This window comes from Neovison vison, chromosome 1, assembly GCF_020171115.1.
Source record: "Neovison vison isolate M4711 chromosome 1, ASM_NN_V1, whole genome shotgun sequence".
NCBI classification, from domain to species: Eukaryota; Metazoa; Chordata; class Mammalia; order Carnivora; family Mustelidae; genus Neogale; species Neogale vison.
This window is the reverse complement of record NC_058091.1, coordinates 15,786,617-15,810,139: the sequence shown is the minus strand read 5'-3', so window position 1 is coordinate 15,810,139 and position 23,523 is coordinate 15,786,617. Positions and strand designations below refer to the sequence as shown.

The following is a 23,523-nucleotide window of genomic DNA, read 5'->3' as shown; positions in this document are numbered from 1 at the left end:
GCAGGTAGAGACTGAGAGTAATGTTGTGTTGAGAGGGAAAATTTGAAAGAAGGTATGGGTCTTAATAGTCTGGCTTCTGTTGCCCAGTATCAGAAAGTTATTGTCCATACAACACTTTCTCTTTCCCGTCGTATCCAAGTAAAACGTGAACTTGTCAGCGTCCAGTAAGTAGTGGGGGATTCAGGAGGGTGGCTTCCATTTCTGCGGAATAAGAGTGGAATACTTCTAATGTCCATCAGTGCTCGGGAGGTTCCATGGGAATCACGAAGGATGTGGTTTGTTTTTTTTTTTTTTAAGATTTTATTTATTTATTTGACAGAGAGAGATCACAAGTAGGCAGAGAGGCAGGCAGAGAGAGAGGAGGAAGCAGGCTCCCTGCTGAGCAGAGAGCCCGATGCGGGACTCGATCCCAGGACCCCGAGATCATGACCTGAGCCGAAGGCAGCGGCTTAACCCACTGAGCCACCCAGGCGCCCGAGGATGTGTTTTAAGTACAGAAGACTCCCTTGTGCTTGTTAAAGCTACATACAGAGCCCTCATGCCCTGATGGCTGAGCCTTTGATTGGGTGGATCTGGACCGACCCGCAGGCCGCCGTCTTTCCAGCTGATCCCGCTGTGAGGCCGCGGCTATGCGGCTTCTTGTTCACTCGGCACCCACACGGCGCCGGCATCTTGTAAAAATGCAGAGTGAAGTTCAGGAGGTCTGGGGCGGCACCTGAGACTTTGCATTTCTCTTGTGCTCCCAGGTGATGCTTGAGGAACTCTGACTTTGCAACTTGACCGGTCGTGGGTGCCTTTGCATTTCTTTGTGTCACGAACTCACTACCTTTTGGCTTTGGACTGTGTGTACAATTGGGCAAGGTTTTCAGCTCCTCTAAGCCCGGTCTGATGTCATTTCAAACTACTTACCTTGTCCTTTTTGTTGTTGCTGTTCTTTTTTTTTTTTTTTTTTTTTTTTAAATGACTACAGATGTGCACCTGTTGCGTCCTGAAGTGCCATCAGCTGTAACAGGAACTCCCGACCGCAAGACCTCCTCCAGGCGTCCCGGCGCCCAGGAACCCAAGGCCATGGAGCTGTCCGACAGCGACCGACCCGTCAGCTTCGGCTCCACGTCGTCCTCCGCTTCTTCCCGGGACAGCCACGGTTCCTTCGGCAGCAGAATGACCTTAGTCTCCAACAGCCACTTGGGCTTGTTTCACCAAGATAAGGAAGCCGGGGCCATAAACCTGGAGCTGATTCCAGCCCGGCCGTTTTCCAGCAGCGAGCTGCCGCGGGACCTCCCCGCGGGGCCCCGGAGCACGGACGAGGGCACAGCAACTCCCCCCCGGGCCCCACGGAGGATGGAAGCCCACGGGGCAAGCAGGACAGGTGGCCCGTCGTCGGCCACGAGCCCCAAGCTCCTCTATGTGGATAGAGTCGTTCAGGAGATTCTAGAGACCGAAAAGACTTACGTGCAGGACTTGAAAAGCATCGTAGAGGTAAGGCAGACTTTTTTGTTGGGTTCTTGTAAAGCTTGTCGTGCAGGAGAAATAGGCTTGCAAAATAATGAACAAAGCCAGGTGTCTGGGATGTTTTGTCTCCTAAGCCGCAGAAATGGGGTGAATGTTGAAACAGATCATCACGTAAGAGGAACCCGAGGGCCATATTCGTTGCGTTAAAAATCCTTTTCGTATTTGCAACAATAAACTAATTTTGTGTTCGAAGCAAGAATGGGGTGCCCATGCGACCACCAGTCAGTATTAATAACTCCCCCCGCACACACACCCCCCCAGAGCCCCACGCTAGAGCCGGACTTGAAGCAACCTGACTGGCTGAGGTCAGGTGTATCCATCCAGACGAGTCCCTCCGGCTATCTTCATCTTAATCCCAATGGTCTGCTGGTGTCTGGGAGCTTTCCAGACAGGTACTGATGATACCTGTGCTGCACCTCCGGAGACTGCAACTTCGAGGTCCTGGGGTATGACCCCGGCAGAGGGATGGTAGAAGGTCCCCAAGGGATTCACATGAACTTCGGAGCCACCGTTCTATGCTTTTCTCTGTTGGCTGGTGTTTGGGGGACGGTGGGGAAAGTTAGGGAACAAACCATGGACTTTGTCTTGCCTCTGGCATTTACTTTCTGTTCACGTTGATAATGCACAAGTTCGCGTATATTATATGAATCAGGTTCGGCTGATGGGCCTGATTACGTACTCTGGAAATTGAGTTATGAATGGACTTTGAGTTATCGATAGGTTTTTAAGGATGAAATAAAAATTACTAGCGCACCTCAGATGTTAACACGTTCTCAAGGAATGTTGAAAAATATGAATATTTCAAAGGCAGATTTACATATTATAAAGCTGGACCCATGTTACCGCCTGGGACTATACCAAGTTCTTTGAGTTGTTAGTGCCCACTTCCTGGGTCAGACTTTTAATCTAAAATGCTTCAGAGTAGAGTGGAATATTTGCTGATGAGCACATTCTGCACCAAATACATGCATTCTTAGAGCTTTAGAAAAAAGATTCTGAGGCATAATTGTGTGTTGAGTTCCATAAATGACAGAACCAGACCCTGTCTACTAAAAATACTTAGTTATGACATAACTTCCCGGTAAAAATAGAAAAATCAATTGATGCTCAACCAAAACAATATGTGATTCCAAATGTAGAATACAGAAGGCCAATTTTCTTTTTAATTTCAACAATGATGTCATTTGTACTTGCGAAGAAATACCTGTGAAACTGCCAAAAATGTTGCAGCCTCTCACGAAATTCATGCCTGTCAAAGCTCTCTTTGGGCTGTTCTTTCTCTTTTCTTTCTTGGAAATCTCTCCACCTACCAAAGTTCACCATTCTGAGAGAGAAACTAAATTACTGAATTCATACTCCCTGAACCCTGTTGTTTTCTGGGGCTGGGTGATAAACTTTGGTGAGAGGAAACGGGTAAGATCTGAACAAAAGGGGACCGATAAAGACAGGATATTTTTTTGCTAAGAAAGTTTGAGTGAAGTTCTATTCTAAGCTGCCCAGATGTTCTTGCTTTTTTTTTTTTTCCCCATGATCGGTGAATTAACCGTACTTCACACTGGGGGTTGGTGGACTTTTTCTAGAAAGGGCACAAAAGTAAATGTTAGGGTTTCTGGGCCCTAAGGTCTCCCTTATAACTGCTCAGTTCTGCTGTTAGAGCTCTAAGCAGCCCCAGACAGTACGTCAATGAATGGGTACGAGTTTTCCAGTAAAACTTTAGGGCTAGGTTTGACCCAGGGGCCAGAGTTTGAGGCTATGAATTGGTGCCTGTGTTTCATTAACTCTAAAATGAGACTAATAAATAGCCACCTCATAGGATTCGTGTGAGAAGTAAAAAATCCATGAAAAGCTCTTAGAACAGGATGTGGCCCAGAGTAAGCAGTTAGTGCCTGTTACTACCAGATGTTCATAGCCCCATCACCAGCCTCCTCCGAGCTGGCGGGTTGAGAGGGGCCGCCCTTCAGCTACGCCGTGTTTTACCCGAAGTCTTTCACAGAAATAAGCAGGTTAGTCGGCGCACTACGGCAAGCGATTTCTTTAGGAAACAGATTTAACCCGGGGATCCCAGCATTACTGTTTTGAGCGTAGCTGGATTATTTCCAATGAATCCACTGAAAATCTGAGGTGACACATCATTAGGGAGAGGAAAGTTGAAGGTGTTAGAAGGAAGAGTGCTCAGGGGACTCAGGGGACAGAAGTCCCAAACGTCCTGGCAGGCACCCATGTAGGTCGAAGTAAATGCCGCTGGGTTCCAGAATTCACCAGAATGCTTTGGCTTTTTTACCCTCTCCACCTCAAAAATGCCAGACTCTTCAGGTGAGGGATTAGTTGTCACAGGATTTTCCACACATACTTTTGATATGGGGCCACCCCTGTTCCTCCAGAGCACAGTTTTCACAGAACACTTAGACTCCTTTTATCTAGTTCTTCCCTTGATGAAGAACAACCAATTATTTTTCCACATGCAACAACTCTACCCGATGAAGACTGTGAAAATCAGTATTCTTTTAAAATACGAAGTCTCCATGCCATTCAAATGTATTTTCCTCGATCCCTTTCTTATTTTTAGAGTTCTGTAGTTGACTTCTCTCTGATCCTCAGTTTTTTCAAATGCAGAATTTTAACATGGGAAGAGAGCTGCCCGGTAGCAAACCTGCTAATACAGGTTCTCACCACACCTAAGGGGTGGAACTTGTTAGTCGGCTCCTTGTCAGCAAGAATTATTTCTGAAGGGGGAAAAAAAAAAATCTAGGCATTTATGGAGATACTGGTAAGTCCCATTTCATCCAAGCAGGAGCACATTTCTGATTTTCTGCTCACTGCCTAACTGAATCGCATCTAACCAATGCACCTTGACAGCCATCTTCAACTTAATCGATTTCCCCTGTAAGTAGCGCATTTTATCCTTGGACCATGTTCATACATCATCTCCACAGGTCGGGTTTAGAATTGTTTGTAGGATTTATAAATGGAAACACTTTTGTGGAAGATCACTGATACATACATAGAATTTAAGAGACATTTACACAGGAGCGTCTAGCTGGCTCGGTCCATAGAGCATGCAACCCTTGATCTCGGGGTTGTGAGTTCGAGCCCCACATTGGGTGTAGAAATTGCTTAAAAATAAAATCTTTAAAAAGTTTAAAAATAAAAATAAAATCTTTTATTAAAAAAGAGAGAGAGAGGCATTAATACCATGTGCTTTGACCTGTTCAACTTGGTCCCAAAATAACTGATTTTGGAGAAGAGATCCTTCCAACCTTATTTAGGCAAAAGAATCCCCAGATGTTGGTTACACCTACAAAGGTTATCTGCCTTTTATCCCATATGTAGACAGATTGTATTAATCCCAAATATATAGGTCTTTTTCCTTTCCTATTTCCTGAACATTAAAAAAATATTATTCTCATCCCTATAGTTCTTTATTTCTCCTCCCCAGAGCCTTTGTTGTGAACCCTCTGCTCCTCCCTCCCCGCTATGGCTACTCCATCCTCTGCTTCTTTGCCCGAACTGCTAGTCATCTAATGTTGTAGTCTTGACATTTGAGAGAGAGAGAGGAAGAGGGAAAGAAAGAGCGGTAAGATCTTGACTATCCCCCACCCCTTCTCAAAGGAACTATGGACCTGTTATTTCCATTTCTATGTGTGGCTTCTAATAGCATTCACAGATAAAATGAGGTAATAAATAAGAAAGCAAGTTTTAAAAGTTAAAAGTAAAATAGCCAATGAGACAGTTTGTGAAGAGACAGAAATCCGTGGTTGGAAAGTAGAAAATAAGATCTCTTTCATGTTTAATGGAACCTTACAATGACTGAGTGGGGACTCTCATGGGTAGAGGGGGTTTCTTTAATCTTCCTAAATGATCTATAAAAAGAGCCTTTGAAAGCCTCATAAGATTTGGCCCCAGATATCCTTTATGGCCTGTTTTAGCCTTTTAGGAAAGTTTTTAAATAGTCCATAATGTTATATAATGCTGTACAATTAGAAGTTAATTCCCTACTACAAAATAGCATCTTTGAACTGTAAGAAATGCTCATTAAATCATCTCTTGGAACACTGAGGACATACGTATATGGTAGAAAAAAGTAGGTAAAACACTCAGTGTAACATGAGTTTGTTTTTTCCTATCATCATCTAGAGAGCTAAAATTCTTTTCAAGCACCTTCGTCCACACACTGTATTAAAAAGCTGAGAAGTGAAATTGGAAGGGGTGGTGAACCATGAGAGACTATGGACTCTGAAAAACAATCTGAGGGGTTTGAAGTGGCGGAGGGGTGGGAGGTTGGGGTACCAGGTGGTGGTATTATAGAGGGCACGGCTTGCATGGAGCACTGGGTGTGGTGAAAAAATAATGAATACTGTTTTTCTGAAAATAAATAAATTGGAAAAAAAAAAAAAAAAGCTGAGAAGTGAGTATCCCAGTCCTAATGTTTAAAACTTAAAGAGCCAAAACCTTAAGCATAGCTTTGTCGAGAGCATTCAGCATTGTCCAGAAGCCATAGCTGAACAAGGATTAGAATGTTGATCTCCGACCCCCCCAGCTCTTGTGTTTACCAGTCTACAGGGACTCTTTGTTTAGTGTGTGATAGTGTACACAGTGTCAGGGCAGGTGGAGGAAAAGAAGGATGCTTTTCACACGCTTGGTGATGGGGAACGCACTGAAAGCTGTTCTGCCCCATTGCCGTGGCTTCGAGAAGAGGTCGCTCTTGGTACTGGAAGCACCCCGTCTAAGTTAGAAGAATAACCTTTTTACACTTGGGAAGCAAAAGCCTTCTCTCAAATCTGCCGGGGGGAGGATAGAAACCTCGTGACCAGGCCTGAGTAGTCTGGAGGGCCTGTCCACCATTTTCTCTGTCTAGAGACTTAGCTAGAGACTGAGACTCAGATAGAATGGAATCTGAGTAGGCTTTTGTCCAGGGCCACCCCGCCCTCTAGGACACCGCTGTGGATTTGGATGTGGTTTTCTGAGAAGTCTGGCTTTCTTTGGACCCCTTGGAGAAACAAGACTGTTTGCTGTGGAAAGGGAGCAGTTCATGTCTCTGCTACTCTCTTCCTTTATCCGTGAAAATAGGATTCTCTATGGGAACTCCCTGGACCAGCCGTAACTAACTGCTTAGGACCCTGGAGAAGAGGAGAAAGGTCTTGAACCAAGGGAGAAGGCTGTTGAGAAGAGGTGAACTGTCATGGCTTTTACTACCTTCTTATTTGCAGATGTCCTCACTCAATACTTTCCCTCCAGGTTAAATAACGTTTATTTACTGACACTTTTTATGAGGTCATGCAGAGTTTTTTGAATACTGGGGGAAATATGTGTTCAATGCTGGAGTGTAGGACTTGGCAGGAATTGTTTTTAATGAAGGCTTGTTATGTGGGTGGATTTCATAAAGAACTTACACTGTGGGATTTGGCACAATTTAATGTACTTTTTCTTTTACGTGGCATTTGAGTACTTTTGTTTGAATGTCTCTATTTGTTTTTTCCCTCTAAGGGCTTTTATCATAATGGGTGAATGAAATCTTTCTTAAAACCATTTAAGATCTATGATAATTTAGAAGCAAACCTGTTAAATAGTTTTCTGCTTGTGTTGGAGCTATTCCTTAAATAGCACATCTAATCGCTGTACTTAATCCCCCCAATCTCACTTTGGCTATGCATGTCCAGACCTCTTGATTATTGGTGTTGTCATCGAGTTCCCTTCTTCCCTGTCCTACGTCATTCTCTTCTCCCTCCACCTCCATGACAAAAGAAGGTAGAAACATGATGATTTCTTTCCACTTCTCTTTTTGTTTGTTTTTACTGAAGCATAACTGACATACAATATCCTGTTAGTTTCATGTGTGCAATGTGGTGATTTGACATTTATAGACATTGCGAAGTGATCACAATAAGCCCATTTACCATCTGTCATCATACAAAGTTAATACAACATTACTGACTGTAATTCTTGTGCTGTACATTACATCCTCATAACTTATTTATTTTATAACTAGAAGTTTGTACCTCTTAAGCCCCTTCACCTATGTCATGCCCCACCCCCAACCCCCATTCCCTCTGGCAATCACCACTCTGTTCTCCGTACGTGTACATCATGGTTCCATTTGGTTTTGTCTGTTTTGTTTCTTAGTGTCCACTTATAAAAGTCAAATCCTACGGTATTTGCCTTTCTCTGACTGACTTATTTCACTTAGCGTCATGTCCTCCAGGTCCACAAATGGCACGATCTCGTTCTTTTCTGTGGCTGAGTAGTATTCCATTGTATGCATACACCCCGTCTTTATCTGCCCATTTATCCATAGCTGTTAGGTCGTTTCCATATCTTCATATCCATATCTATTATAAACAATCCTGCAATGAAAACGGTGCAGATAGCTTTTCAAATTAGTGTTTTCATTTTCTTTGGACAAATACCAAGAAGTAGAATTGGGGGATCATATGGTAGCTCGATTTTCAATTTTTTGAGGCAACTCCATACTGTATTCTGCAGTGGCTTCACCAAGCTGCCCTCCCACTGTGTGTGGGGTTCCCTTTTATCCACGTCTTTGCCAAGACTTGTTGTTTCTTGTCTTTTGATAATGGGAGATAATATCTCCTTGTGGTTTTGATTTACATGTCCCTGATAATGAGTGATGCTGAGTATCTTTTCATGTGCCTATTGGCCGACTGGGTGTGCCTTTTTTGAAAAGTATCTATTCAGATCATCTGCCCATGTTTAATCAGATTGTTTGGTTTTGTGTTACCGAGTTATATGTGTTCTTTATATAGCTTAGATATTAACCCCTTATTGGATATATGATGTGTAAATATTTCTCCCATTCAGTACATTGCCTTTTTCATGTTGTTAGTGGTTTTCTTTGCTTTGCAGACACTTTTTAGTTTGATGTAGTCCCATTTGTTAATTTTTGCTTGTGTCACCCTTATCTGAGGAGACAGATCCAAAAACAAAAATCACTAAACTGATGTTGAGGAGCTTACCACTTACATTTTCTTCTAGCAGTTTTGTGGTTTCAGGTCTTACATTCAAATCTTTAATTCACTTTGAATTAGATTTTGTCTATGGTATAGGAAAGTGGTCCATTTGCATTCTTTTGCATATGGCTGTCCAGTGTTTCTGACATTGTTTATTGGAGAGACTATCTTTTCCCCATTATATAGTCTTCCTTCTTCTTTTGTAAATTAATGAACAATATATACATGGGTTTATTTCTGGGCTTTCCATTCTGTTTCATGGATCTATGTGATTGTTTTGATGCCAGTACTCTAGTGTTTTGATTAGTATAGCTTTTGTATTATAGTTTGAAATCAGGCACTATGATACCTCTGGCTTCTACTTATAATTATTATTTTTCTTTCCTTTTTCAAGACTGCTTTGGTTATTTAGGTCCTTTGTGGTTCCATACAAATTTTAGAATTATTTGTTCTAGTCCTATGAAAAATGCCATTGGAATTTTGATAGGGATTTCGGTGAATCTATAGATTGTGTTGGATAGTACGGACATTTTAACAATATTAATTCTTGCAACCCAGGAGCACAGACGATTTTTCCATTTATTTATATCTTCCTCAGTTTCAACACAGTGGTTCTGAGTGTTCATCTTTTCTACCCATTATAATGTAACGTGGGAGGGAGGGCAGAGATCTGGGTTTTCACTTTTTTTCCAGTCCTGGGAATGTTCCATTTATTTGCAATCCATCAGAAGGTATTAACAATGCATATGTTCAAGGCGGAGGACAGCATTTAGTGACAGCAAAGTGAGTAGAAGTTGGCAGAATTGATACATAAAAGTAGCCTAGAAAAGTAGGTGTTGGCTCTTCACAAGAGCTTGTGTATGCATAATGACACTGCTGGTTTAAGATTCTCTCCAAATCATTATGGTTAGATCTTCAGTGAAAACTTAGGAACATTATTTAATATACCTATATTGTTCAGATTCTTCTGAGCGTATGTAGACAGTGACGACATCGATGTGACAGCCTTGGACTTTGTGACCATTTCTACTGTCTCACTGGTTCCCAACAGCTGTGAACACACTATGTACCAGACACATCTAAATTTCCTAAATATGCACCTTGATAACAACAAAAATATTAAGAAATAAACATGAACAGCAATTAATATTTGCGGGCTTACCATACATATATCAGGCGCCGGCTTGAGCCCCATCCTCACTCACGGTCCCCTCATATGGATTATTATAAGTTTCCTATTTTAGCACAAGAATATTGAGTGTACAAAAAGTTAAGTAACCTGTCCAAGGCCACATAGTGGTAGAACTGGAACTGAAACTTGGGTCTCTTTCCAGAGCCCTTTCCTTTTACCAGTAGTCTACACTGTTATTGTAAACCTTCTCTTAGAATCTAGCAAAAGGTTCAAAGTTTTTGCCCTCAACTCACTCTCTGGAGCGGAGTTTTGCAACAGGAGTACCACAGATATTTTGGATTGGATGATTCTTGGTGTGGGCGACAGTCATGAGCACTGTAGGGTGCTTCCCACCAAACCTGGCCTCTACCCACTAAGGGTGTCTCCTTTTCTAGCAACCAAAATTGTCTCGAGACGTTGCCAAACATCCTCTGAGGGACAGAATGCCCTCTGGCTGAGAACCTCTCCTCTACAGATTTGGAACATATCTTCCATGTCTGTAAGGATAGGCTAAGCCACAGTCACAAAGAGAAACTCCCCAATGTAGTGGCTTAATAGAACAGAAGTATATTTCTTTCTTCTGGAACGGTCATGCGTGGGTGTGCAGCTTGGCGGGAGTGGCGTTCCTACATGCACTCATTCAAGGACCCCAGCTGACAAGGCTCTGTCATCTTCAGGATTGCTGTAGCCTACCCCATCTTGTTTAGCTAGAAGCACAAGGAGACAGGGAGACATGCATGGTGGAGGTTTCTAAGACGGGCACAGGACAGGCTCACTCCCCTGGCCTCATTCCCCAAGTGAGACTCTTCTCGGCTGGCCATGACGAGCTACAGATGGAGTCTAGCTGTGCGCCCAAAGAGGGTGGGAAGCATTTGGGGAACAACTGGCAATCTCAACAACACATTGTATAGAACGAAAACATTCTCGTTGTGAAACTACACTCTACCCCCCACACCCCGCGGACCATCACTAAAAATAAAAATGAACAAGGAAGAAAGCAAGAACGAAGTTGGTGATGCTTACTGCTGAGATGATGACAACTCCCTCTGCCGAGTGATGTTACAGAACGTTTTCAATGACTCCTCCATTTCGGTCTTGGAACAGACTCAGACCAATATGTCTTCTTTGCTCCTCTCTCCCTTCTCACGTATCTTCGTCACCCCCTTTTCCTTTACCCTTTCTCCCATCATTCTACTCATTCCCATCCACATAATCAGCCCATGGGACTCTGTGGAATTATTGAACACCGTAAGTAGGATTCCAGTTTAAAAACAGGGCTGCTGGCTCTAGCGATGGTTCCAAAGCAGGGTTTATGCTTATCCTGCTAGCAGAAGGCAATCAATGAGGATGATGGACTGAAGCCATTAACCGTAACAGAAGGATGTTTGGGGTCTATCTGCAAGTTTATAGCCAGACTGATCAAGTTTATACGAAAACTGAATGCTCTCCTTTTTATGGCCCTGTCTTTCTTTTTTTTTTTTTTTAAAGATTGTATTTATTCATTTGACAGAGATCACAAGTAGGCAGAGAGGCAGGCAGAGAGAGAGAGGAGAAAGCAGGCTCCCTGCCAAGCAGAGAGCCCAATGTGGGGCTTGATCCCAGGACCCTGAGCCAAAGGCAGAGGCTTTAACCCACTGAGCCACCCAGGCACCCTGGCCCTGTCCTTCTTTAAAACGCATTTCTTAGTCATTCTGAGAAGCCAAAATGAGAATTATAGGTATTTGACCAAAAAACAAGCCCTGAAAGACCAAACCGTGAGAATTGTTTTTTATACATCCTTAGCTTCGTACACCCCAAACCAACTGACGTTATTGTGGATGCTTTTCTGTAAGAAGTTGAAGTCAATTTGCATCTTTCTGGAGGTGCCCTTAGAGAAAATAAATTTAGCATTGACAACCCGTGGTCTGTTTATATTGTTAACCTTCACCTGGGCTACGGTTTTCAAATTACTCTGTAGCAATTGCGTAATGATCCCCAATTGTTATTATAATTATGGGTGCAGCCATGGTCCTCCTTGTCTCCCTGAGAAATGCTGAACCTCAGATAATGGAAAGGTCACCCTTGAGTTCCTTGAGTCAGGTTTTGTAGTGTATTTTTACTGGGTTACCAGAGTTTATAATTTGAGAACAGATTATAGATGGGGATTGTTTTAATGCCTATATCAAATACCGAAGACCCGAGAGAGAGAACATACAGATGAGAGAGGGAAGAGCAATATACATGTGAAAGTGCCTACAGTTGCTTCCGCTATAAGGTGACATGTGACATGTGTGTTCCTAAAAATCCCTCCCTGTGCAAAATCATGTGTGTGGGGGGGAAACAAGGTAGGAAAAATGAGTTTCGAGAACAACATTCAAAAATATCATCTGTGATACATTAAAAAAGATAGGACTCTGAGGGGAAGAGGGAGACTGTTTTAGACCTGTGAAATGGTTAAGAGATATGTACCTTGTATGTAGACATGACAGTTGACCTTGAAGTTGCTAGTGGAAGCCCCCTGGTTGCCCCAACCACCCCCCTCTGTAAGAGAGGACAAATACGAGAGGGAATGAGAGGGAAAGAGTGAGAAAAAAGAGCAGTAGAGGGAAAAAAACAGAGACTAGGGAAAATACAAGGTAGACTAAGAGCAAAGAGAAATAAGGAGAGAGGAAACCATCCAGAGGGTTGCCATTTAGGAGTTACTTTGAAGTGAGGTGACCTGACGTGGTGGGGTGTGGCACACAAAGCCAGCACAGGTGAACTGAGTTCACTTGGAGGCTGGTTTGGGTTGAGTGTGAGCGTTTCTGTATTCCTGTGCTGTGCCCCGGAACTGGGGGCATTTTTTGCATTCACCTAGTGTTTCTCTTGGATGAAATCCTGCATAAGCAAAGGCAAAGTTGGGAAATTTGAATTAAGTGCAAATTGTTCCTTTGCTGGATGCCTGGGTGGTTCAGTCCGTTAAGCATCTGCCCTCAGCTCATGATCCCAGGGTCCTGGGATGGAGTCCTACGTCAGGCTCTTTGCTCAGCAGGGGAGCCTGCTTCTCCCTCTGCCTGCTGCTCCCCCTGCTTCAGGACTCTCTCTCTCCAACAAAGAAAATCTAAAATATATACATATATTTTTTTCCTTTGTATTAATCACGTTGGGAACAAATTCATATTTTCAAAACAAACGTTATAGCAGAACTGACTATACTTATTCTTTGAAGTAGTATGACCTTACTCTGATTTACTAGGTCAAGTAAGTCTCCCCACCGACCTCCCCCTGATCTTTGCTCAGAGTGTAAGATTGAAGAACAGTACTCCCACTGTCAAAAACCATGGCCTTCCATTTGTCTTTAATGAGACTAATAAAGACTATGACAAATATCCTTAAGGACCTTTTCATTTCCACCTTCTAAGAAAAAATGGTTTGGAAGAATTTAAAATTCACTTAGCAGTTGGACAGTGCATTCATATTTCTGGAAACTAACCAGTGGATTTCTTGTTTACCCTAATCTCAAACCAACAAATATGATTACTTATAAACACAAATAGTTGTAGGAACTTTTACTGAAAGGATGTGCACAATTTGGCCGAATGTTCTTACACAGACAATAACATTTTCTTGGTCTATGAAACTCTTCATACACCTTAAATCTAAGGGGTAAATGTTAGTGTGTTTCTGATGTTAAAATTGGAATGCGATTTTCTACCTACGCTTGCCCATTCAGTTAGACAACGTATTAAAGGAAAGTATAGCCTCATCATGCAGTTGGGGGTGGGGGGAAGAAAACAGAAATTATCCTTTTCACAGACCTGAGTACATTCATTTTTTTCACATGATCAAGCACTTCTAGAAATACCAGCAATCAAAAAGGTCCTTCCCGTTCTATTAGGCTTTTCTTTTGAGGCAACATCTTGATTTTTAATAAAAGGGCATTTCAGAAACTTGAATTAACTCAGGTGATTGAGTAGCCATTATTACTGGTCTCCTAAAAGAACTACTCGTATATTTCAAAGACCGCCCGTGGGCAAAATTTTATTGAAGATTTGCTAAAACAGGTCCTGTTCAGTTGGGTTAGAATCATGCTGCCTTTTGGATGTGTGCCATCTTGAATATTCAATTAAACTGAGTGGGTAGAAAATTACAGAATTCAGGAAATTATGCTCTAAACAAACCAACCTTCAGTTGGAAGAAGTTTCCCATGGCCAGAAATATCTCCCAGAGATGTTTGCACCTTGTGAGACTCATCACATAGATGGATTTACCCAGATTATATGATAAGCATAAAGCCAAGTACAACCCTGCTCTTTAACACCTAGAAGAGGAAAAGGTAGCTCGGGCCGATGCACGACTTGTCAGCCCAGCACAGCGTAGTAGTTCACTGTTTTCCCATCATTCACGTCTTTGGTTTCTCCTTTGTCTACCAAGATTACTGTGCCGCTTAAGGGGTGTAGGGTTGCTCTGTATAGTAGCTTGCTTAGAATTTTTTTTTATCTCTTTTTTAAATTGTGGTAAGATATACATAAAATTTATCATTTATCAAAATTTATCATAAGATATACCTTAAATTTACCATTTCAAGTGGACAGTTCAGTGGCACTGGGTACCTTTACATGGCTGTGCAAGCATCCCCAATGTACAATGATTCTCTAGAACTTCTCTGTCAACCCAGACTGTGTACCCATTGAACAGTAACTCCTTATTCCATCCTCCCTCAGCCTCCACAAACGCCATTCCATTTCTACCTCTGAATTAGACTATTCTAGGTGCCCCATGTAAGTGGAGTCATATAGCATCTGTCCCTTTGTGATTGCCTTATCTCATTTAGCTCATGTCTTCTTGGTCTATCCATATTATACAGTCTGCAGCAGAATTTTATTCCTAGTTAGGAATAAAGGACCTAAGGTTACATAATATTCTGGTGTCTGTCTAGACCACATTTTCTTTATCCATTCATCTGCTGATGGACACTTAGACTGTTTTTGGTTGTGTAGGATTTATATTAAGTGCAATTACAGCAAATCACAGAACCAGGAAACTGGCAGTCTAACTGACCGCCGATTCTGCAAGAGGTGGGGTGTGTTGGGATGTTTTGCTCCCTTTCCTTTCCTCTCCTCTCAGCACTGTATCTGACCCTCCATGGACCCTACCTAACTAGCTGCTGAAGGAATGATCTCATTCTACCTAGTCATTTTTATGGGTGAGGAAATAGAGATTTGGAGAACCAAGTGATTTCCCCAGTGAGATGCAAATCCTAGCTGTCGCTACCTTTGATCTTAAGCACTTACTAAACTTCTGTAAGCCCACAGTTTCTGCATCTTGAAAAGAAAGAGATATTGGATACTTCTTAGGATGAGTGAGGATTAAATGAGGTAAAGCCCATAAAATGCCCAAGCGCCCCACAGCTGATAGCTACTCAAACCGAGACCCTGAGGCTAAGTATGGGCAGCGCCACAACCGAACCCAGGTCCTGTCTCCTGGCCATTTCAGTTAGAAACAACTGGAAAACATAAGATTTAGCGAGTGTCCCCTTACAGACCAGCAAAGGAGAGTTCTCACACGTGCTTGTTAATGACATTTTCTAGAGACCTGTTGCTTTAGGATAGGAAATTCCTCAGTTTTCTATATCTTGGCCACTGATGGGCATAAAATCAACATGGGCACGTGTGAAGAAAGGAGCCAGCCACTTCCATGTCTAGCCACCACAGAGCTGAGGCACAAGTGGCAACAGTTAGAGTCCCCTCCTTAGCAACTTCTTGGGACAAGTCTAATGCAAGGGGTGAAACGGCCCTTTTTCCCCCGAGCAGGTGGCGGGGAGCTTTGGAAGGTCTCCTGCAGCCCCAAGAGCGTGTCTGGGCTGGTCCCCTGGTGCTAATCGTCCGGCTGGTACTCTGGGATCCTTTTTGGCCAACTCCTGTTCTGAAGTAAAATCAGGTTTGAAGTTTGCATCCTAATTTTTTTTTAAGTATAAGGTAAAGAAGACTACTGATTCAATGTACAAATTTACTTATTATTCAAACTTAGTGAGAATCCTCAAAAGCCAGTTTTATTAAGAAGAGCCATTAGAAGAAAACTCCTACTTCAAAAATAGGAAAAAGTAAAATGGAATGAAGAGTCTTTATGAGAAGCACGCAATTAAGAGGTCATCGGCTAGATTTGTACCAAGGATAGGAAACCTCATAAACAGGTTCAAAGGGGCTATTATTTGAGCAATTAAAAGCTATCACTTCAGCAATCTGGTTAGGAAGAGTGGCTAAAATATCGGGGTTTTTCTAAAGCAGAGGCTGCCCTGAGTACCCCCTGGAGGGCAGTTACCTGTCTTGTCCCAAGCCACCCCGTGGGCTAGTGAATCCACTTCTCTGGGGGCGACGTCGGTCTTTCTGAAGCTCTCCAGATTCCAAAAAGGAATTGATGTTGCAGTCTACAGTCCTAAAGGGAATTCTTTCCCATTGTTATAAAGCAAACAACCGACATTTAAAGACACCATAAATTACCGCCCCCACCCCCTGCAAAATACAACAAATGAGGGAAAGCTAAAATCTGTGAGACTTGAACCCACATCCTAACTCTGCCATTTTCCTGTGTCATCTTGGACGAGTTACTGGACTTACCTACGTCTCTACATTTTCACCTGTAAAATGGAAATAATAGGATCATTATGAAAATATATAAGGCTTCCCCCGCCCCACAAAGTGCTTAGCACGATGCTAGGCACACAGTAAGCCCTCAAATGAGAGTTGCTATTATAGGATTAGAAATATAATTGGCATTATTTGCAAAGGCCAGGAATTTCTGGTAGGTTTTAAAGTATCATCAGTTGTGTTTGTTAATGTATGTTATTATTTCTGAAAATTGTTTTAACTGTGCTATTCAAGAAAGGATAGGTTCTGTCTCATCGTAGTTTGGAGTTTACCTGGAGCACCTACATGTGGTTGGAATTCATCTCCAGTAGAAAGGGTCGCAAGGATGGAAGGAAATTATTTTCAGAATCTTGATTTGAGCTAGGTCAAGCCGAGATTGATTTAAGGGACAGAGGGTTGGCCTGGGCCCTGGTCCCAGAGCTATGTGCCTATGGGCCACCCATCACTCTGACCTCAGCTTCATCCTCTATAAATGAGTTGAATTCAAAAAGCTGAAATCTGAAGATGACTGGGAGATCTCATCTCCTCCGGCCTCAGCCCTCAAGAATGTAACCAGGAAATAAGCAAGTCCTTTGAGCAGCCCAAATAGATTATTTCAAACACCAAACAGTAACTCCTATGTCTTTACCCCAGGAGAGGCCCCCAGCTCTCACTAAGAGCCTGCTTACCCTACATGTTTAAAATAAGCTTAATTCTTTGGTTTCCTCACCCATGGCAAGGGGCGGAGGGGCTGACAGCACGAAGGAGCCAGAGGAAGGAACTCCTTAGTAGATCAACTAATGTAAGGCTATCTAGAACTCACCTTGGTCCCCGTGGTGAATTTCACTTGGGAATTAGGGCTTAGAGCATAATCAAAGTCCTTACCAATGTTCCAGAAAAGCAAGAGGAAACTTTCCTTGTGTTTGGGAGAGTATCTAAAATCTACCATCAGCTGCCCGGCCTTCATAAACAAAGTGATTTTCTAATTACAGTAATTGACTTTTTCAGCCTCTTCTGCTCTAGTAAAAATACACATTGCATCAAATGTACCATTTTAACCATTTTTAAGTGCTTAGCTCCATGGAACTAAGCACATTCACAATGTTGGCAGTCATCACCACCACTCCTTTCTAGAACTCTCCTAGCATTCCAAACAGAATTCCGTACCCATTAAATGATGACTTCCAGTGTTCCACTTCCCCCAGTCGTTGGCAACCTCCGGTCTGTTTCTGACTATGAATTTGCCCAAATCCAACAATTTGTGTCCTTCTCTGTCTCACTTATTTCACTCAGCCTAATGTTACTGACGTTCGCCATGCTGTAGCGGGAATCCGAATTTCATTAACTACAATGAACTTTTCACACCTAGAAAAGATTCTCCTACAACAACCGATCCATTAACAAAAGTGAGATGACGCTTCCTGAAAAGTGAGAATCAGCCTTGCTCTGCAAGGGGAAGTATTAAGCAAATAATAAAGGCGTGATGAGAAGTTGTAAGCATCTGTCCCACCCCAAGGGAAATGGAACGCTTGCTCTAAATGTTAAGATTCTCTCATTTAAAAAAAAAAAAAAAAAAAGATTCTCTCATTTTGTTAAACTAATAGGAAAGAAGCCATAATGCATCTCGTGTTGGAATCGCTGACACCCTTCTTCCCTAACGCAGGCCCCGGAAGGAGAGAGGCTGCAGCCTACATCTGTGGTTGCAAATGGCAAATGGCAAAATCAAAATCATATTGAGGCAAAATTACTGCTCAATTTTCTCTGCAAGCTGCCTAAAGGACATTATGGTGTGTGGTGTGTGTGTGTGTGTGTGTCTGTGTGTGTGTGTGTGTGTGTGTGTGTGTGTGTGTCTTGGGAGGAGGCAGAACAAACTATTCCTTGAAACCGCACTTTAAAATATTTTCTTCTGAAATAAACCTTTTTTTCTCCTTGGCTCAAAGAGAAATGTCACAAGAGTTCCTTCAGTTTCATAATGGGGCTTCAAGTTATGCTGTTAACCTTTCAGAAGCTTCAAGTGGGAGATGAGCCTGGAGGGGCCTCGGCACTGGGGCCAGCCACGCAGCCTGCAAACACAAATCTGCTGAAGACACAGCTTTCCTCCAGTTTTCCAGAAAGCCGGGGATAAATCATGCAACCCAGGGGTCCCTTTGTGACCTCAGAAGTGGCGTTCCAAATGCAAATGTAGGTAGAGCAAAGGGTGTGAGTTAATCTACTTTGGATTAGGGGAGCGTTTTCTTTTCTTGTGCTAAGTGGGTGGGAAGCCAGTTGAAAATGAAATGCATCTTCAAGAGGTTGGTGGTAAAAATCGCAGTCTGGGGGACAACAAAGGGAGCGGAGGGAGCTGGAGAGGAATGCGGGCTTGGGTTACAATTCAATACAACTTCAGCCTTAGGGAGTTTAAGAGCAGCCTTGACTCCTTAACCCTTTCCTTCCTGGCTGGGCTTTTGGAAGTTAGCAGACAGACTCCGAGTCAGGAATGGACTGCCCATTGTTCTGCAGACAGTCGGAGCTGGGAAAGCTAAGGTAACACCTGCAGATTGTGGACGTCAGTTTTGAGGGTGAGCTGGAGCTACAAAGCCATTCCTGCAGAGCTGTGTGTGTTGCTGACTCGGGCCTCCCTTCTCCTGGAATTATAAATGCAAACGCTCCCAGTTGCACCTGACCCTCAAGGGGTGGGAAGGATCCAGAAGGATTCCTGGGAAGAATCTTAGCCTGGATTTGCCAGTAGGAGAGGCCGTCTTGGCAGTAAAAATAGAATGTGTAAAGACAGGGGACATTCTCCGGAAGTACCAGGAGTGAGTACCTAGGGGTTGGGGGTAAGAGCAGGAGGGGAACCAGAAAGTTGCAAAAGTTTAGTCTGGAAAGGTAGACAGGGGTGCAGGCCTTGGAGGACGTCCCTCCGTGCTGAAGACTCTGGGAAGTCATTAAAGCAGTGTTTGCAGGAAACAGAACATCAGATTTGGCTTCATTCCAGAAAGGTGGAGGGATCAAAGCCCCACAGAGAGATTAGTGAGGATGCACACATAGTGGGCACATGGTGGGAGAAAACCAAGACCAAAGCAGGGATTGGTGGGGGTGGGGGCGCTTCAAGTCAGGTAGGAAAGGCAGGATTTATTGTCTGGGTGGACAGAGCAAGGGAGAGGGCCAGGGTCTGGGAAACTTCTGGGTGTCCTGGAGACCGTGTAGGCATGTGTCTCCTCTAATTATCTTCAGACCCTGTCCCCAAAGCGATGGTCAATAGTAAGTACATCGCCCTTCCTATGGCAGATGAAAGGGGGTAGAAACTTTTATTATAATTGCATTATAATGTATATATTTATTATAATATGTATTATATATAATATATACAATAATTATTATAACTCTATCTGTACAGATAGAGTTAATTTGCTTTTGAACCAAAAGGGTTCCAATCTGGCTCCTTCCCTGCACTCCTGAGGAGGAAGCGGGCACACTGTGCCGGGCAGCCCAGGCTGGCAGAGCTCTTTGGATGGGTCTGGGCATTTAGCTCACAGAATGAAGACAAGGTACAGATGTCGCGTTATCCCTACTCAGAGGTTGAGGCAGTGGAATCTCAGCAAAGCCAATAAACCATCGGAGGGGCTGCTCCCGGCCCCCTGCTGCCTGCCCTTGTTGTCCAGGCACTTTCCCCCATGCTTAGCATCTGGACAAACACCCCTCCCCTCCCCCCCCAGCAGAGGTCTTCTTGAGGAATCAGCTGCCCCTTTTGCTAATGTCATGCTCCATCCTCCTCTAAATCTTCTGTCTTGGGAGAGCAGCTTTGCAGCTGATGGAAACTGCATCTATTACAAGAGAAAGCACGTGGTCCACTTCTGTTCAGATTGCAAAGGGCCGCTGTAGAAATTCATTCCACACCACGTCTTGACGTTCACTTAAGGAAATTTCATCCTAGGAGGTCAGTCTCCCTCCCTCCCTCTTACTTCTAAGTATCAAGATGGCCGTGGACATGGTGCCTGAGATTTGGGACAGGAGAAAAATTCGTCTTCCCCAAATCCCACAGTTGCCCCTGTGGGCAGCAATAGAGATGGGGCCCCTAGGAGGACAGAAGGAGACCACTGGATTTACCCCATTGCAGGGGCCCGGCACTCTGCGCACGTCGGTTTTCTGGGGAGCGCCCCATCATGCAGGCCATGTGCACCCCCATTCTACCCTCTGTTCTGCTGCAAATCTCCAAGCACGGGCTCTTTCCGTGTCGATGCAGAGCTTCTGGTTAAGATTCTACCATGATGAGATCAACCACAGTGTCGCCAGAGAACCCATGAGATATGTCCTTGGGGCTCCTCATTGTTTTTGGTACAATGAATGGAACAGTTTAGCCTATGCATTTCCATATTTAGCCCTTGGATTACCTAATGCCGCCAAAGCCTAATCACATTCCTCCGCGTTGAAGAACTGCCTACAGAGAGATCAGTCCCTGCACAGCTCTTTATTTTAGCATACACAGGCTCGTGCGTTGCCGTTTCCCGATAGAATAGCTTGACCTTGAGGGTCATTATCAAACTGTGTGACTCAGTCGATGGGAAGTTGAGCTAATGTCTTCCAGCTTTTTGAGCTCACGACTTAATACTGCTCAGGTAACCTCCAGCCTTTGGCCTGGTGGAAACTCGGCTTCAGGGTTAGAGTGCCAAGTAAAGTTGCACCAATGGGACTGGGCTTTGCTCTTGATTCCTCTCCCTCGAGTGCACCCTCCTTCAGCACGTACTGTAGTGTACAGATCCGCTACTATGAATATTACCTATATTATAGTTCCCATTCCAGTAGAAGAGGGTAGAAAGGGGGCATCTGGGTGGCTCAGTGGGTTAAGCATCTGCCTTCGGCTCAGGTCATGATCTCAGAGTCCCAGGATAGAGCCCCAGGTCGGGCTCTCTGCTCAGCGGGGAGCCTGCTTCTCTCTCTTACTCTGCCTGCTTCTCTACCTACTTGTGATTTCTGTCTGTCAAATAAATAAATAAAATCTTAAAAAAAAAAAAAAGAGGGTAGAAAGTGCTCCAATTCATCAATAAATCATATAGTTAATTATGTCCAATATGTGATCAGGTTACACATGCAGTAACCAGTAATGTGTCCATGGCAAAACTGGCTCTCTGTTTTCACGGACCATTATTCAATGTCCTTATTTCATAATTTCTGGTCCTCTAGAATTCTGAGTGAGGTGTGGGTGGTGATTTGATTTGTGAACAGGAAATGTTTTTGCTGCCCGAAGCACCCATATTTTGATGTTGAGTGAAGGCTTTGCAGCCATCAGCGTGCTGAGGGGATGTGCAGAGCTCGGGGAAGGAAGTCAGAACCCCATGATGATGATCCAGGCTGACTGTCTCGCAGAGTAGCATGCCAGAAGTCCCCCTCCTTGAGATACGTCCCCAGGTGCAGCCCTAGAACACCTGCCACAATCACTGTGTGCACCTGTGAGGGAGCTTGCTTTCCTCCATGTGTCCTGCACGTGTCCTATGTACCCACATTCCACTCCGTCTGTTGGCCTCATCCCGTGGCAAAGCCCATGCTGGCAGAGCTGCTAGTTCTCTCTTCATTTCTGATGGCTCTTCATGTTCTAGCGATTGCCAAAATCTATCGCTTTTAAATGCTCCGCATTCCAGGCTCTCCATCACGTAGAGTTTAAGAGACTTAAAAAGTAGCATGGTACTGGGAGATCTGGGAGCATCCGTTGGTGAGGTCTGCGCATGACCGGTTTGGAAAGGCATGTGTTCCTCTGGGGAGAGCTACCCCGAGTCATGCCTCTGAAGAGGAATGCAGTGATGGGCCTGTGGGATGACTGGCAGGGGGGAGGGGGACGTTTCGAAGGAGAGGGAAGGAGGAGACCTTGTGACCTGAATGGGACAGGATAGTGTACGGCAACGGTGGAAGTCAGAGGCCAGTTGGTTGAAAGCTGGTGTGCTTGGCTGCTGGAGAATCATGCCCAGGGATACGTGTTGATGAACATGCGAAGGAGATAGGCTTGGCGTGTCAATGGACGGATAGTGATTCACATGCGGTCTGGATCCTGGAGAGTGGTTGTCTTTGGAAGGCTCCTACTTCAAACCTAATAAAAATCACATTGAGTCCCCAGATGAAGTCAACAGCAAACATCTCTTGTGGTGTAAAGATACTGCATTAAGGACAAAAGCCTGGGGAGCAATAGTGCAGGGGTCCCTGCCAAGGCTCTCATCAGCTGGTCCCAGTTTGAACGGAACTGAGTCCCTCATTCTCACTGTGACCTTGGGAAACAGTTGAAATTTTCCAAACTTCCAGTAAAATGGAACTAATAATGGGACCTACCCCCTAGGTTGTAGTGAAGTTTAAATGAGATAATACATATAAGGCGGTGAGCTCAGTACCTAGCGATAAACATAAAGGTAATACAACTCGTAATAGTAATTAGCAGTGAAGAGGCGTTAAACTTCAGATGCTCTAATAACGTAAATTTATTTTACTGATCTTTTATTTTATTTTCTTTCCCATATACAAAATCCTTTGGGCTTTATTTAATTTTCCTTAATTACCATGTTTCAAATTATACCAGCAGTACCGTGATTATAATTGAGATGAATCAGTTCTCATTTTCAGGTACTTAAAGCTTTGCCAAGACATCACATCTCTTTGCTGTTTTCCTTCTTATGGATTATAGACACATCTAATTGTCTCTGTCTGCTTCCTTCCCTGGCTTGGGACCCAGAGAGTAAAATTTAGCAGTAAAAAACGATGCTGTATGAAATTAGCCCGGTGAGGAGGAAGACCCAAAAAGAGAGAGTTGGAGAAAAGTAGGGTGATGGGGGTGGGGAAGAGCTCCTTCTCAAGGAAGGGTGCAATAAACTTCGTTCACTTTCCTGTCTCACTGGCATGTCTCAACTGGGATGTTGCTGGTGCGCTTCATTCCAGATGGTTCTGGCAAATTCTTTGGTTGCCCATTCTGAAGATGCTCAACGTACATTCCATGAGTGCATACTCAGTAAGCACATGGGTTATCCCAGAAATGCTTTACTCTTTTTTGGTTGTTAGAAATGATGATGGGAGGGGCACCTGGGTGGCTCAGTGAGTTAAAGCCTCTGCCTCCGGCTCAGGTCATGATCTGGGATCAAGCCCCACATCGAGCTCTCTGCTCAGCCGGGAGGCTGCTTCCCGCCCCCCCACCCCGCCTCTCTACCTACTTGAAATCTCTCTCTCTGTTAAATAAAGAATTTTTTTTTAAAAAAATGATGATGGGATTAAAGAGAACAGCAAAACCAAAAGCAATGGTGGGTTTCAAATAAGTATGGGAAGCTCTCTCGGTGTGAGAAAG

At 43.8% G+C, this 23,523-nt stretch overlaps 1 protein-coding gene across 1 annotated transcript in view; it reads left to right on the top strand.

Annotated features, from left to right (window-relative positions):
- Positions 1-23,523, top strand: part of PLEKHG1 (pleckstrin homology and RhoGEF domain containing G1) — a 98,314-nt gene that overhangs the window by 8,133 nt on the left and 66,658 nt on the right. Inside the window, exon 2 of the mRNA XM_044244071.1 lies at positions 971-1,479. Within this exon, the coding sequence (XP_044100006.1) occupies positions 1,069-1,479 (411 nt within the window). The 5' untranslated portion in view covers positions 971-1,068. The remainder of the gene's footprint in view (positions 1-970; positions 1,480-23,523) is intronic.